This window comes from Lichenostomus cassidix, chromosome 1 (assembly GCF_008360975.1).
Source record: "Lichenostomus cassidix isolate B80296 chromosome 1, HeHo_3.0, whole genome shotgun sequence".
Taxonomy (NCBI): Eukaryota; Metazoa; Chordata; class Aves; order Passeriformes; family Meliphagidae; genus Lichenostomus; species Lichenostomus cassidix.
In genome coordinates, this window is record NC_139479.1 from 60,801,252 (window position 1) to 60,816,107 (window position 14,856).

At 45.8% G+C, this 14,856-nt stretch overlaps 1 protein-coding gene across 1 annotated transcript in view; it reads right to left on the minus strand.

The window, feature by feature from the left end:
- The window catches only part of SIAH3 (siah E3 ubiquitin protein ligase family member 3), a 41,116-nt gene extending 26,709 nt beyond the window's left edge, over nt 1-14,407 (minus strand). Inside the window, exon 1 of the mRNA XM_085059647.1 lies at nt 13,397-14,407. Within this exon, the coding sequence (XP_084915773.1) occupies nt 13,397-13,531 (135 nt within the window). The 5' untranslated portion in view covers nt 13,532-14,407. The remainder of the gene's footprint in view (nt 1-13,396) is intronic.
- Nucleotides 14,408-14,856: the final 449 nt, after the last annotated feature.

Below are 14,856 nucleotides of genomic sequence, written 5' to 3' on the forward strand. Positions count from 1 at the left end.
GATCCTCTCTCCTGAGGGGCTTATTTGTTCAGGCACAGCACCCTCCCGATGCAGCTCTTTATCCCCTAGGCTCAGCCTGGCTCATATCCAGCCTCTGCTGCATCTCTGCTCCATCCATTCTTGCACCCCAGCTCCACAACTTAAAAGGGCAGCAGACAGACAGCCTGCCAGGGCTGTTGGCATGCCCAAAGACTCTGTACAGGGAGGGTAAAGGCAGGTTTTGGGTACAGAGGAAAGCACAGCAAACTCTCTGTCCCTGTTCCCTGTAACCTGGATGCAGAGCACTGGGTCAGTCATCACTGACTCTCCAGGGAGCTCAGGCTTATTTTGCCCATGAACTGAGGAACAGATGGATGGGTCTTGGGGAAATCTTGGTGATGCCCACCAAGATGTAGGGCTGTTCCCCACTAGGGAAACAAATTATCCACAAAAACCAAGACTTCTTGGCTGCAGAGGGCTGGGCTAGATTCTTGCTCAACTTTTAACACTCAGCTATGTGCAAGTCCCAGGTGGCACAGGTCTTCCTGGAGCACCTGAGCTGCAATTATGGGTCATCCAGGACTGGAGGAAGCTACAACCTACTGCGTGACTTGCTTTAGAAAGCCTCAAGGTCCTCTCCCACAAAAAATCACTCAAACTACCTGATCTGCAAGTTTCTTCTAAAAGTCAAGAAGCAAAAGTTACTGTTACAAAAAATGCTGAAAGGCTGCTTTTGGCAGATTTTCTTTATGAGTGAGTAATGAAAAGCTTTTCCCATTCCCAACATCTGCTTCATCAGACTGAGTTCTCTTGCTACAGGCTGTTCATTGGCCTCTGGCAAATTCAAGTTTCTTTAGTTAAAGCAGCAAATAAGCAAAATACACAGACACAGCCTGGATTTATCTGTGAACTGGGATGTTCTTTTCTATCACTGGTTTATTATTACAAAATCATTAAAAACTTAAAAATTATTAAGAGATGCGTCACCAGTACGTTCATGTTTAGCTGCAAGTGTAAATTATCTCCAGTTGCCTTGTGAAGCTTCTGGAGATTAAGCTACTTTCAGATCTCTTTTTGGATAGTGCCTTCATCTTTTACCAACAGCCTGAAACAAAATTCAGTCTTTATAATCAGTTATTTACAAACCAGTGGTTATGTTTGTGCAACCTTTCATGACCTTAACTTTTTTGAGTCTCTTTTAAAAAATATTTCCAATGGCAGAAGAAATCCAGTAAAAGTTTTGCTTTCTTTTTAAGCTGTATGATTTCCCATATGATTTAGACCCTTGAGATTTCAGGCAGGAATTGTAATTGGACTAAGGGTTCCAGATTGGCTGTATGGGGGGAACCAGAAGTTATTACTGCAAGCATTTGCATCTGTTTTCCTGACACAGTTTAAATCTTGACCTGGGCATAGCCATGAATTGTCTGCAGGTAGACATGTGCCAATTTGTAAGGAATGTGCTCCTGCTGCATTGCTGCCTTCTTTGAGTGTACACTCTGCTGAGGTTGGTGTGTGGCTGTGGAAAACTTGTCTTTTCAGCCACTCCCTGAAGCACAAATAATGAGAAGTTTAAACCTGGGTTGATGTCTTGAAGGAAATATTTATATGGCACACTGCCTGACTCAATGGGAGTAAAGACATCCCCAAATAACATTTGCCAGAAAGATGGCAGAAAGGAAACTGAATGAGCCAGACAACATTTGCCGGCCAGACCCTGACCACATCACAACTATTTTGTAGGAATGTGAGGAAAGAAAATAAGATTTGAACATATCTCCCAAGCCAACAAACCTGAAACACATTTTTGAAGGACCAGTGTCTTGGGCTCCTGTCAGGTACCTTATGGTGAAGCTTGCTATGGTGACTCAGGACATTCCTGATTCCAGGGCCACTGCCAGGGCAGCAAAGGAGAACACTTGCCTGCATTTCAGCTGTCTCTCTGGTCTGATATACGGATGCAAACTATCCTAATAAACCCACAAAAGCCTCTGAAATGGGTTGGGGGTGGTGTGAGGACCAAGTTTTGTTTCCCCCTCTGCTGCCACTGCACCAGGGCTATGACAGCTTTTAAAGCACCAACAAAGTCAAGAGGAATGGCAATGTTTTACTCTAACAAAGCCCCCCAGCAAAACACAGGTCACCCACAGACTTCCACACTGCAAAACATGAGCTGCCCTAGACAGGCTGGGCAAGTCAGCCTTTCCTCACCTCTAGTGATGCTATCTCATCCTAAGTCACCAAAATCTGTGCTACACCTCTGCCTTTCAGTGATCAAAGACAAACAGAAACAGACTCCACTGAGCCTGTGAGCAGAGCCAGAATCCAGGCAGGGAACAGAAATGACACTGTCTAAGTAACATTTCTGCTTTGTGCCTCTTTGCACAGCTAATTAACACAGCTTGCACATCCAAAAGTGAGTCTGAAGCATCAGGGATCCTGCCATAGGGGGAAAGTAATCATGAAGCAGTTAATTGAATAAGCCCAGGAATATTTTGTTCTGCTGGAAGCCATCCCATAAGGAGAATAAGAGGAAGATTTGTCCAAGCAGATTATTTCCTCCATGTGACTTTCTCCATATTATTTTCTCCACTCAGGACTCTTTAGGAACACGTTTACACTTGTGCCATGGTGCAAAGTCTTTTCTGGTAGATGTTGAAATAATCTGTATTCTCACCTTCACCTTATTTAGTATTGCTTGTAATTACCAATAAGGGTGCTTACCCCAAAGCATATTTTGGCTGTGTCTTGCTCTTTTTTGCTATCCCTCATCTGCCACAGTGACCTCCTTTCCAATCCAGATTGATTTAATTAGCTGCTGATGTCCCTGGGCTTTGGACCACTATGAGGATTTGCATTTCTGATGAGTTTAAATTACCAGATACTTGTGTAACTGATATAGCTCCATACTATTTCACTGGTATCAGTCTCCTGTGCCGATCCTTGGATTCCTGAGTGTGTCCCACATGACCTTCTGTCTGCCCTCTTCTTTCTTTTCAGGTACATTTTTCTGAAATGACCTTGATTTGGTCACTGTTGAGGCAAACATTCAAAGATTGCTCTTGACACCCCTACACTGCTGCACCTCCCTGTTCACACCAAGTTCTGTTTCTATAGAGTATGGCACAGTCAGAACAATTCAGGTGGGAAAGGAGCTCTGATCATTGTGTTGTCCAGCTTCTGCTCAAAGGACAGTCAACTGCAAACATAGGTCAGGTTGCTCAAGGTCCCATCAAGGTCCCATCTCCAAAACCAAAGATGGCAGAGCCTCTCTGGGCAGTACTAGTGCCTCACCACTCCCATGAAAAGGACTTGTGGCCTGGTAACTAGTCAAAATATCCCTTGTTTTGGTTTATGTCTGGTCCTTGTTGTCCTCATAGTGTGCATCAGTGGGAAGAGTCTGGCTCTGTTTTCTCTATCAAGTCCCATTGGGGGACAGCAATTACCTTCCCAGGCTGAGCCAGTGCAGCCCTCAGCCTCTCTTTGTCCATCCTGTGCTCCAGCCTCCTGAGCAGCTTGGCACCTCTCTCTGGTCTCACTCCTCTGTAACAGCACCTCTTTTGGGGTAGAAAAGCCCAGAGGGACTCAGCAGTCTGGATGTGATCTCACAAGTTGCACTGCAGCTGGTTTACAGTCCTGCTAACACAGCCCAGGATGAGGCTGGTCTTTGCCCCAGGGGTACATTTCTGTCTCCCTTTCAGCTTATCCACCAGGTGCCCTTTGTTTCTCTGTCTTACCTGGAAATGGTAACAAAATCCATGCTTTATTCATTCACTTTGCCTGAAATTCTCTTTTGTCAATTGGTCCAGAAAGTTATTCCCTACTTCTTTTTCCTGGTGATAAGTTCCTTCTAATAGAAATAAATTGAAAGCTCTCAGCCTGCAGTTATGTTGCCAGACCTTTTTTTTGCTATATCTGAAATCTCCCTAAAATCTTCCTTTTCTGAAGTGGTAAGAAAATTGTCTTACCTGAACCTGTGTTAAATAGTGAATATAACATTTGGTGTTACTGTGCCCAGACTTTCTGGCTTTGTCTTAAGGAGACAACTTATCCTGCTTGATTTTTCTTTTGCACGAGTCAAAGGAACTGTAGGGTTAATTTAAATTAACTTCAGCTAGACAAAAATGACATATCCATCCCAAGCTGGTCTTCTGTCTCCCTTGATTGTTGGTGGCAAGAAAAACAGTCTTTCTTTGAGAAAAAAGAATCTTACTGATCCTAGACTCATAAGGATGTTGCACCACAGAGAGATCCTCATCTCTCAGCCAAAAAAGCAGGAAAATCACAGCAATGCCCCACAAGGAAAGCCTGGCTCCCTTGGCCTGGGATGTGTCTTTCCATACCCGGGGAGTCCAACCAGCATGGGGAGAACATCCCTGTGTGCAACCAGGTGTCCTCAGCTGAGCAGATGCTGCAATGCAGCACTCAGACATCCCTGCTGAACAGGAGGATGTCTCTTCACCCTTCAAAAGAGGTGGGTAAATTTGCTGAACTCCAGCAGGTTTTTCATACGGTCTTTTGCTGGATCAAGTTTGATAATTTTCAGAATAAGTATGTCTGAGTAAGTGTCTGGTCCTGCAGATAATCCATATTTTTCTCTCTGTGCATGTGCTTGACCCTGAGCCCCTGGGTGCTCCTGCTGAGGCTGGGGTGCTGCCATGATTACCCTACTTGTGACCATCCTGCTGTTCCCATTTCATCCTCTCATTTTCACAGAGCCTGAAGGTGACTGTAACCATCCCCTTACCCCAGCTGCCCTATGTAATCCCTGTGTGGTGGTCATTTACTCCCTTTTTACGCTTATTACTTTGCTTATTTTCCACATGGCGGTCCCTAAGACTGGAAGAACATTTTCATCCTCTGCTGATGTGGTTTTCTGCACTGTAGCATCTGCCTCCTTGCTCATCTACAGTGTTTGTTTTCTGCACAAGGAGATGTTACCAATTTAATATTTTTCTGTCTTCTTTATGCTCCATTTCTCTGTTTCTCTTTTTACATTTCAGCTGGCATTTGATGTGAAAGAGTGTGTGATCTTGTGTTTAAAATATTCACAAGGACCGTGTCTCTTCTCAGCTATGCATTTACTAGGAGCTGATGGGCACTTCATCATCTACTCTGAACCCTAATATTTCCGTGTGTGAAATACTAAAGCTGTTCAAATGATTTATCTTTTACTGGGGAGGCCAATCTGGAAGAGAAAAAGAGTTTCAGTTTGGCTCAGTTCAGAATGAAATTGCTCTGGAAGAAAAGACTAGAACTGAAAGCACTGCAGCTGGCATGGAAATAGGTGGTTAATTTCTTCCCAAAGTTGTGTCAAACATTTCTGTCTTTTAAAAAAAGAACATCAAAATAAACACACAGAGTACTCAGAGATCTCTGCTGTTCTTCTCTAGTGACGCTTTCATGGTATTGCTGAATCTAAAGGGGAGAGCTAAAGATAAATCCATTAATGTTATATAAGATGCTCAGAAATGCTTCTAAATAAATAAAAGTACTTCAAGTTGTACACTGCACATGTGTCAGGAAATTTATTGGCAGTGCCAAGATGCTCTTTCCTTCTTTGGAGAATGCTGTGGGGGAGCTGAGCAGGAGTCTTGCAGGTTGTTATTAGCAGCAGGTCACCCAGAGCAATTTTCAGGAAGTCTCCATGCTCAAGTGAAATTTTTCCATTCAGCACAGTCCTCAATAATCCCAGGGGGTAGGAGCTTTGTGTGAGGTTCTGAAAAACAGCTGAGCCACTGCCCTGCCCAGCTGCTTGCTCTTGCAGCGTGGAAGCAGGAGGGATGTGTGCCTACTTTGGCAATGCACACACAAAACTGCCAGCATAAATCCCCGCTGGAAGTGGATTTGCTTTGCCATACCAGAGCAGAGGGAAGATATTCCCTTTTGGCAGCTGGTGGGATCATGTTCATGGCTCACTGTGCTGGGTGGACAACAAGTGCATTGGCTGCTTCAGTTGGACCTGCTTGTTTGAGCCCCAGTCCAGTGCATGATGAAAATTAAGGTTTGCAGGCATGAAAGCACTTGGTTTCCTTGCCAGCTGCATCCATGGGTGGTGACACAATATTTCAGTGCTTTTTCTAGCTCTCCTCATCTTGCCCATGGTCCTTTAAAGTGAGACTTCATCTGCCAATAGGGAAATGGTGACATCAAGGGTTGAATGATTGTGGTTTCTTCTGAAAGAACTCAGAGGAAAATAAGACACCCGAATTTGCATTGAAGTTAGTGATGCTTTTCCTTTCAGCAGGAGCAAGAAAAGCCCCAAATTAGGTTACTGAACAACAGATGAGGAGAATCTTTTGCTTTAACACTTTGTTACAGCAGGGAATGGGCAGCATGAAAAGCAGAAATAGCAGAGAAGAAAAGACACTTAACAAAAAGAGGCAAGCTATGGAAAGAAAGAAAGAAAAATAATGCAGCCTGATAAGGTGTTTAACGTCTGAACAGCCATTCTTTTTATTTCCACATATATCACATGCATAGGGAGGTGGGCTGGGAAGTTGCTGTCATGTTCATCTAGACCCAAGTGGCTTCCCCCAGTTCCACCAGAAGTTGAAGGGGCTCAGCTCTGCTCACTTCTGTTGCAAAAATCACAGCAAAAGCACGCCTAGGGTATAACCTAAACCTTGTTAGCTCTCCAAAGGAATTCCCTCCTTTTTGGTGGCTCTTGTGCTGTATCCACCTCCAGAGGCTCCAAAGAGAACCATGGCTCTGTACCATGCTGTGTGTGCCAGTGCCAGGGGACAAGAGGTGCCAAGGTCATCATGGCATCAAGGTCATCATAGCCCATCATGGTCATTGCTCCCATGGCCACTGCTCCTGTGGTCATTGCTCCCACCATGCCAGGGGAACAGCAGACCTCGACTTCTGCATCCAGAAGGGCATGGCTGTGTCCTCCCTTGCTCCTCAATTCCTCTCTCCATTTCCCAGCAAAGCTGCAAAAGACTGTCCTCCCCTCACTGCCACCCTGTGAAATTATTGCAGGATTTGGTTTTTCTCTCTTGCATACTCAGCTGAGAGCTCAAGCTCTCTCAATTGGTCTCTCTCAAGCCAGTTTCCTGTTGTGAGGCGAAGACTCTGGGAGTGCCAAAAGAGACACAAAGTCTCACCTCTGAGCCAGGCAGAACAAGCATTATGGGCTTTCCAGCAGCACAGGAAGCACCAAAGTCCCAGGAAGGCAGGGTACAGACACAGAAGCTCCTCTCCCTCATTTTACCAGAGTTTTTGGGATCTGATGTGATTCCTTTAAATTCAATTTCTTGGATTACTTCAGAACCTCAGATTGTTTCTGAGAAAAAACGAAGCTGCTAAGTGTCACCCAGCTAAGTGTGCTGTGAGTTCTTTGATACCAGGTGAGAATATTAATGGTTAAATAAAAAAATTATACTCTCTGTAAATTCTTACTGTGAGGCAAAATTCATGATGTCTGGGAACCTGACCTAGGACATTTTAGCACCTGAGGCTTGCAGGACCAAATTCAGTGTGACTTCCATCTGCTGGGAGGCAGACTGAGACCTTGCCACTGATTTAATGTGATAAAGGTTTATATTGAAACACCCCTTTTTCCTCTGCAGCCTCCGTGTTAGTCACAACAATCCTTTTGAGACAGCATTTCTCCTGAGAGAGTTACCTGGGCCATTATGTCTAACCCAAAGGGCTGCACTGAGCAATTCCTGATATACTGAGCCATATCAGTGGGTGGATTACAAAGCAATATACAGCAGTGTCTGATGGCTACTCCTCACCCTGCTGTCAGAACACCCTGTCAAGGGGAGAGACATTTCCCTAATATTAAAATAACAGCACTGTCTTCCACTGATAACATCTGACTTCAAATGTCCTACAACCAGGTCAGATTTATCATAGAATATGAGAATCCTAGAATAGTTTGAATTGGAAGGGACCTTTTAAAGGTCATCTAGTTCAACCTCACTGCAATGAGTAGGGACATCTTCAACTAGACCAGGCAGCTCAGAGCCCTGTCCAACCTGACCTTGAATGTTTCCAGGTACAGGGCATTCACCACCTCTCTGGGAAAACTGCCAGTGTTTCACCACCCTTATAATAAAAAACCTTCTTTGTTTTATCTAATCTAAATCGATCCTCCTTCAGCTTAAAACCGTTACCCCTTGTGCTATTGCCTCAAATTCACTCTCAAAATCAAATGTGGGTAGGAAAGGACTCAGCACTTGCCCACCCTATCCCACCTCCAGGGCTGTGGCATAGCAGGCAGGGTCAGTCAACAGTGGTAATTAATTTTCCACAGGGGGATTGGGCTGGGCGGTGAAGAGAAGGAAGCCAGAGCCTATTGACACAGAAACTTCTGAGGTGGGGGCTCTTCCCCTCCTTCTTGCAAGGAGACACCATAATTGTTATTCTGAGACCACGCTGGAGCTCAGAGCTGTCCTGCTTTGCAGAGCACTTGGAGTGAAGCCCGTGCTGCCCTTTGCTGTAGCCCCTGGGTCATGCAGGTGAATGGATCTGCAGGCTTAAGGTTAATGGCTTCCTGCAGAGAGGGATTCCTGGTTCCAGGAAGCAGCAGTGAATGGAGAGCCCCCAGGGAGAGCTGCTGGAGCGTGCTGTGCCTCACCTCTGCAGGGCACGCCGGGGCTCCTGGGATGCTTGTGGTCAACTGGAATCCCTTCAAACAGAGGCAGGGCCGAAGGAGAGGTGACAAAGCACTGTCTGCTGCTCTCCACATCCCTACAAAAGGATTTAAAACCTCAGGTGTCCAGTGCTCACACAGCCTTGGCCCACAGCTGGGATGGAAGGCAGGCACCTTGCCAGCTTGGGTTTGCAGGCAGCAAAGCATTTCACAGATCCTCTTACTGCAGCTGTCACAATCCTGCTGGACACGGGTGGCAAATGCCACTTTGTCCCCAAATCACAGCCCTGCATGGGAGATTTGAGGGTGTCTGGGCTGAGACAGTGGCACAGGACATCTGGGGGTTGTTAGCAGCAGGTTTCAGAGTTGCTCTCCTCTCTTGCACCAAATAAACAGATCCCATGGGGGTGTAATGCACCATAGCACTTTAATCCTCCTGGGGATAAAGTAGATTACAATGCTGTTTGGCTGACCACCGTGTGCAGAGCCAAACTGTTATAACAGGATTCAAATCCTTTCCTTAAGTCAGAGCAGATTTGCTTGTTGCTTTAAAAAAATAGCTAAAAGACAGCTTGGACAATAAACCATGTTATGACACTTTGATAATATAAGATTGAACTATTTTATGCCCTTGTTTGGATAGACATTTTTTGTAATTCAACAAGATCTTTGAAGTCCTATAGAGATGGAGATTGATGTTTTTTACAAGAATATTGTAAACACACTTTTTTGTTATTTACAAGAACAGTTTTCACACTCCCCAAAGAGTTAAAAGTTGTGTGTAAAAAGCTGGTAACTCCTTGAATGAAGAAGATCTGTTTTACCCAGCCATATGCAGCATCCTGTGAAGGATCAGCACCTGGCTGGGCTGGGATTACACTGCAGTCCCCTGCCGTGTGTGGCTGGCTTTTGGGACAGGGACTGATGCCAAGGAGTGAGAACAACCCCACCTCCCACCTTTGCCTTCTTCCCAGGGTGCAATTTTAGGGAGAATTGCTCTTAACAAGAGGAAAATGTACAGGAATTCACTGAGCCTCATCTCTGCAGGATCAGAGGACACTGCTCGTTTTTTCCATGCACACTGAGCACCTTCAAACTTTCCCTGCATGCTGGGACCTGCAGCATAAGCATTGCTCCTTTAATTGATGTGGCCTTGGAGGGAGCAGTCACTTGGCTGGGGAGTTGCTGCCTGGCTGTTGCCTCTCCAAGGGAAGATCTCATGTTGACCACGTGCTTGAAGGAAGACAGGTTACAAGGTAATGCATATTATATGGCTGAGGATGAAGGTGACCTATAGAAGTGTGGTAAATAAGTGGTTTTCTCTGCTTGGCAAGTGAATTTTGATCACAGTGTGTAGCACTGTGCTGTAAGATGCTGCTGCTATGCCTGGGAAAGCTTTGTGGGAGGACAAAGAGCAGAAAGCAGCAAGAAGGACAAAGGCTCTGAAACAAATTCAGAGCCTTCCCATTTGTTCTCCTGCCAAACCAACGAAACAGAGGGGAACAGTTGCAAAATTGTCTTTCCTTCTTTAGAGCAGCCCATGTCAGCCTGTGGTGCGCAGGGAAAATAGCAGCAGATCAATAGAGGTGTCTGTGCTGACACTTTTACCATCTTGCCCTTTAAGAAACATAGAAATGTTCATCAGCCTTCCCAGTTAATGAGCCTTTCAGTGGGAAGAAATACATAGATTTCTTTCTAAGTGTGTGTTTCTCTACCAGCCTCTGGACCTCTTCTAAAAGAACAAGCAAGTGATGGGCTCTGGCCACTGTCAGAGGTCCTGGCTGTCGTTATGATGACAGCATTCTGGCACAACTTTACAGGAGAGCCCCCTTGGTCTGGCTGCAGGTCTGTGACAGCAGAAGTGGCTGAACCTTCCCTGGATGGTATCAGGTCTCCCCTGTCCTCTGCTGGTCAGTGAGTGCTTTCGGTGTTGCCACATCTCTGACACACGCACATGATCATCAACCACAGATCCTCCTGTGTGGGCTGAATCCCCCTACCATCCCTGAGCACTCCCTTGGGTGGAAGGAGTGAGAATGGAGGTCCTGCAGCAATTTGACTTTAATGAAGTTATGTGCGTTGGCACTGATTGAAGACCTGACCTGTGTGAAGGATGTCAATGTGCATAATCACACCAGAGCGTGATGCCTGTCATTTATCATTTGCACCTATCAGCCAGGAGCCCCCTTGCACCAGTGCTGGGGAGATACAGGATCAAGCAATCCCTTTGCAAAGCGCTTGCAATTTTGGAGTAAGCACAAACATTTAAGCCTTGAAGAAAAGGGAGAGAAATGACATTGCTCCCAGCGCTTGTTTCCTAGCAGGTTTGTATTCATCGACCGCGAGCCTTAATACAGTTTTCACTCCACTTGTCAATTGTTAAGATAGATTTGGAGGCTGTCAACAAAATGTTACAGTTGAAAAGACCCAGTTAGAAATAAAAGACTAAGAAACGTCAAAATAGTCACAATATTGCAAAGCACCCCAGAGGACTCAGTTTGGCCCTTTCACACTTCATGGTCCCTTAGATGTGTTTTGAGAGCAGCCACAGCCTCCCTGTGCATCGCTGGGGGAGAAATGGGCACCCCGAGGAGCAGGTTCACCTGGCTTGTCTCTGACACCAGTTTTTGGACAAGGTGCCTTGCTTGCCTCGAGCCAGCTGGCTCCAGTTGGCCCCAGGCTGCTGTGGGTGGACAACTGTTAGTGTCATGCTGGGCACAAAGGGATCCCCACGCCTCCTCTGAATGCTGCTACAAAGTGGTGATGAATTCCTTACACAGCTAGAGGGAAGCTGAGCACCTGGGGGGCACAGCAGAGCTAAAACCCAGCATATTTATGTGTCTGGATGTGAGCTGGGTAACTTGGGAGGACTTGCACAGCACGTTTCACTATACAGTCAGGGGAGGTTTTCAGAGCAGAGGAGTTTCTTGTCAGCCTGTTTATCTGAATGGTGTCTCAACAGGCTCCTGTGGGGACACCTGTGCCATCAGGTTCCCAATGCAACCTTACCAGGGAGCAATTTGACCCAGATGAAGACAGTTCTTACTGGGGCTTCACTGATGCATCAGATCTTTTTCTAGAGGGTCCTGTTTGTTTCCAAGAGAGTTTTGCTTCCAATGTCTACATACAGATGCTGCCAAGGCAGTACTGAGATTATTTGTCTCTCTGCCGGGCTTTGGGTCTGAGCAGTGAAGAACTTGGCCATGGGGGATTTTAATAAACTGAAATGCCCTATGTGTTTTACACAGCTGCAGCTCCTACAGTAGCAAATTTGCAACTCAGGAGGACCTGAAATGACTTACTCAGGTCTAGTCTCAGATAAGAGTGGAGCAGTAGTCACCCCTCTGTGTACTCATGGGACCGTATCAGATAGTTCCACTGGCACTGAAATTGTGTTGGGACTGTTGTACATTGATAACCTTTTTTCTGCTCACTTTTTAAATAATTAAAGTAATAGATGAAAGTAGTAGGAGACAGTCACATAAAAGGGGTTAAGCACAGAAGAATTCACTTACAAAATCTCACTGTACACTTAGGAATGCAGCTATTTCTTTTACCCTTTCAGATAATGACAGGGCTGTGTGTTTTTAGCTTATCTTGTGAGGAGCGTGGTGCCGGGAGAAGCGAGCCTGCACCCGAGTGGTTCCTCCCCGGGGAGTGCCTGCCCCAGCCGGCAGTGCCCAGAGCGCAGCCTTGCGGGAAAATCCTCCCGGAGCCGGCACCCTGCTGGAAACCACCTCCTCCTGCCTGAGCACCGCCTGAGATGGGAAAAATTACTGTGGGAAACATGCCCTTTCTTCTGGGAGGTGATGCTGTTCTAAAGAGGGATTTACCCCATCAATGGACGTCCCAGAGAACTAGGAGCTTGGGAAAGATGCTTTCTGCAACCCCTCCAACCTGACAGGGAGAGACTCTTGCAGAGACAAAAATAAGTTGTCCTGAATTAAATTAATTTCTGAGCTTGCACCACGATAGCGGAGCTACCTCACAAGTCAGGTCAGCAAGGACTTTTCACAAAACAGAAGTCACTTCATTAAAGTTGATCATTCACTAGTGTGATAAAGTAATTAAAGCCTCCTGATTGCTTTCTCCCCCTGCTGCTCCTTCTTTACTACAAACATGAAGGCTCTGGTATAGATGGAGCTGTTGACACTTTGTCAGTGAAAATCCAGAACTGTGCAAGTAAAAGAAATGTTTTTATGGGGACTATAAATAGTTTTGCATTAAAGCAAATGTATTCTCCCTCCTAAAATAGATTCACCTTGCAAACAGCTTAAGGACAGTTTCAGCGCCAGAGGAATGCCTTCAGAACTCCCCTCAGGAGGCAGAAACAGCCGGTTTTTTCCCTGAAAGAGCAAACGACAGCAGTGGAGATCCCTCTGCTGCCACCCCCCCTTCCTGTTCCCCGGTGCCCGGCAGCATCCCTCTGTGCTGGGGTGTCAGCCTGGGAGACCACACAGCATCCTTCTACCAAAATGGGATGTTAATTCATCCAACTAACTTTTCCAATCATTTTTACTAAATGCTTGCAACATGCATGCTCGTTATGTGGGTGAAATGGATGAGGAAACTTTGGGGAGGAGAAGCTGTGACTTCCCACGACTGCTCGGAGCAGTGGGTTGCTTCTCCTTTGCTCCAAAGGGAATCATGCATTCAAACAATGCAAACATCCTCTCTGCCAGGGCTGCAATGTGTTAACAGCACTCTCCCCCTTGCTGCCAGAGCATAATTTCATTCCCTGTGGAGAATCTCGGGTGGCGGTGGTGGGAAAGATGAGGAGATGTTAGAAGAGAAAATATATTTTTAACTCACCTTGAGGCTGTGTGTTGGGTTGACGACGCAGACAAGTTGCCCGGCAGCTGAGAAAACCCTCTTTGCCTTGTAGTGCTGAAACCGCAGGTGAATAAGATCTAACACAGCCCCAAAGCACTGGGTGAAGAAAAGCATCACAACTTTTGGCGTCGTGCTGCTGCTGCTGCTTCTGCTGCTTCTGCTGCTTCTGCTGCTGCTGCTGCTGCTGCTGCTGTTGCTGCTGCTGCTGCTGCTGGCAGTGGGCAGGGGAGGCAGCCAGGGAGCTCTGGAGTCCTTGAGCCCGGGGTGGGAATGTAGTCTGCGAGAGCTACTCTCCGGCACAGCTTAGCATGCCTTCATATTCATCATCAAAATAAGACGGGAAGAGGCTTGCAGCACGGGGCGGCCAATGGAAAGGACAGGAATGTTATCCTTGAGGTCCGGAGACAGCCAATAACAAATGCCTCCCTCCAGAAACTCCCTGATGAATTGAGCCTGGTGGAGAATGTATTATTGAACATTACCATACATCAGCACATTGCATTTATCTTGTGATTACAGCCAGTCATACGTAAGGCTGTGGAGATATGCAGGCAAAATTGATTGCTTAACATCCCCATTTATTAATTGCCTTAATTTAACAAAGGAGCGCTCGGATAGCAAAGCTACATGTAAGGCGTAGGGAAGAACCCCTCCAGTGAAACTGTTAGAAAATCGAAAAAATAGGTTAAGCAGACTGTGTTTTACTGAGGGAGAAAAATCAAACATGCAAAGAGAGTTACAGCTCCTTGCAGGGGTTAAGCTGAAATAGAGCTCGCTACATAAATAGATTCTCGTCTGTGCATTCACAGGCTTCAATTTGGATTTTCATTGCTCTGAAGTTTTCTGAATTTTATATTCTGCTACTTCATAAGGGTCCCAGCACACAAATAACATTTTCCCCATCATTGAAAATAGGAGAGGTCAGGTCTCAGGTCTGGTGTAACTTGGAATAACTCCAGTTAGAGACAGAGATGTTTTCCTGATTTACACTTGCTGGTGGATCAGGTCTGTTGGACACAAAACATGGTAATTACTGGATGCTGGAACTAGGGGAGCATAAAAAGGCACAGAGCATGCTTCTAAAAATAATGAAATATGTGATGCATGAGAGCACACACAAAGAGAAACTTGCACTGAGGGAAAAGTGGCTTCTAAATCAACAGAATAATTAAACATGCAGAAGGCTTTTGCTTGTCATTCATCTGCATATCAGTGAGCAGGAAATTACGAATTAGCCATTAGATAGTCCTAGGCATTAAAAAGGAATTAGGGAAGTGCAACGAAAATAAACATGCTTTTAGGTATTATTACCAGTGCCTATCTCTGTTGGTGGGCAGGGATCCTTCTCGAGCCATTGAGTCTCATTAAACTTGATTCCCCGTAACTGGGTTTTCTGGGAGGTGACTGTGCTGAAGCAGCTGAGGGAATCAGAAAGCACA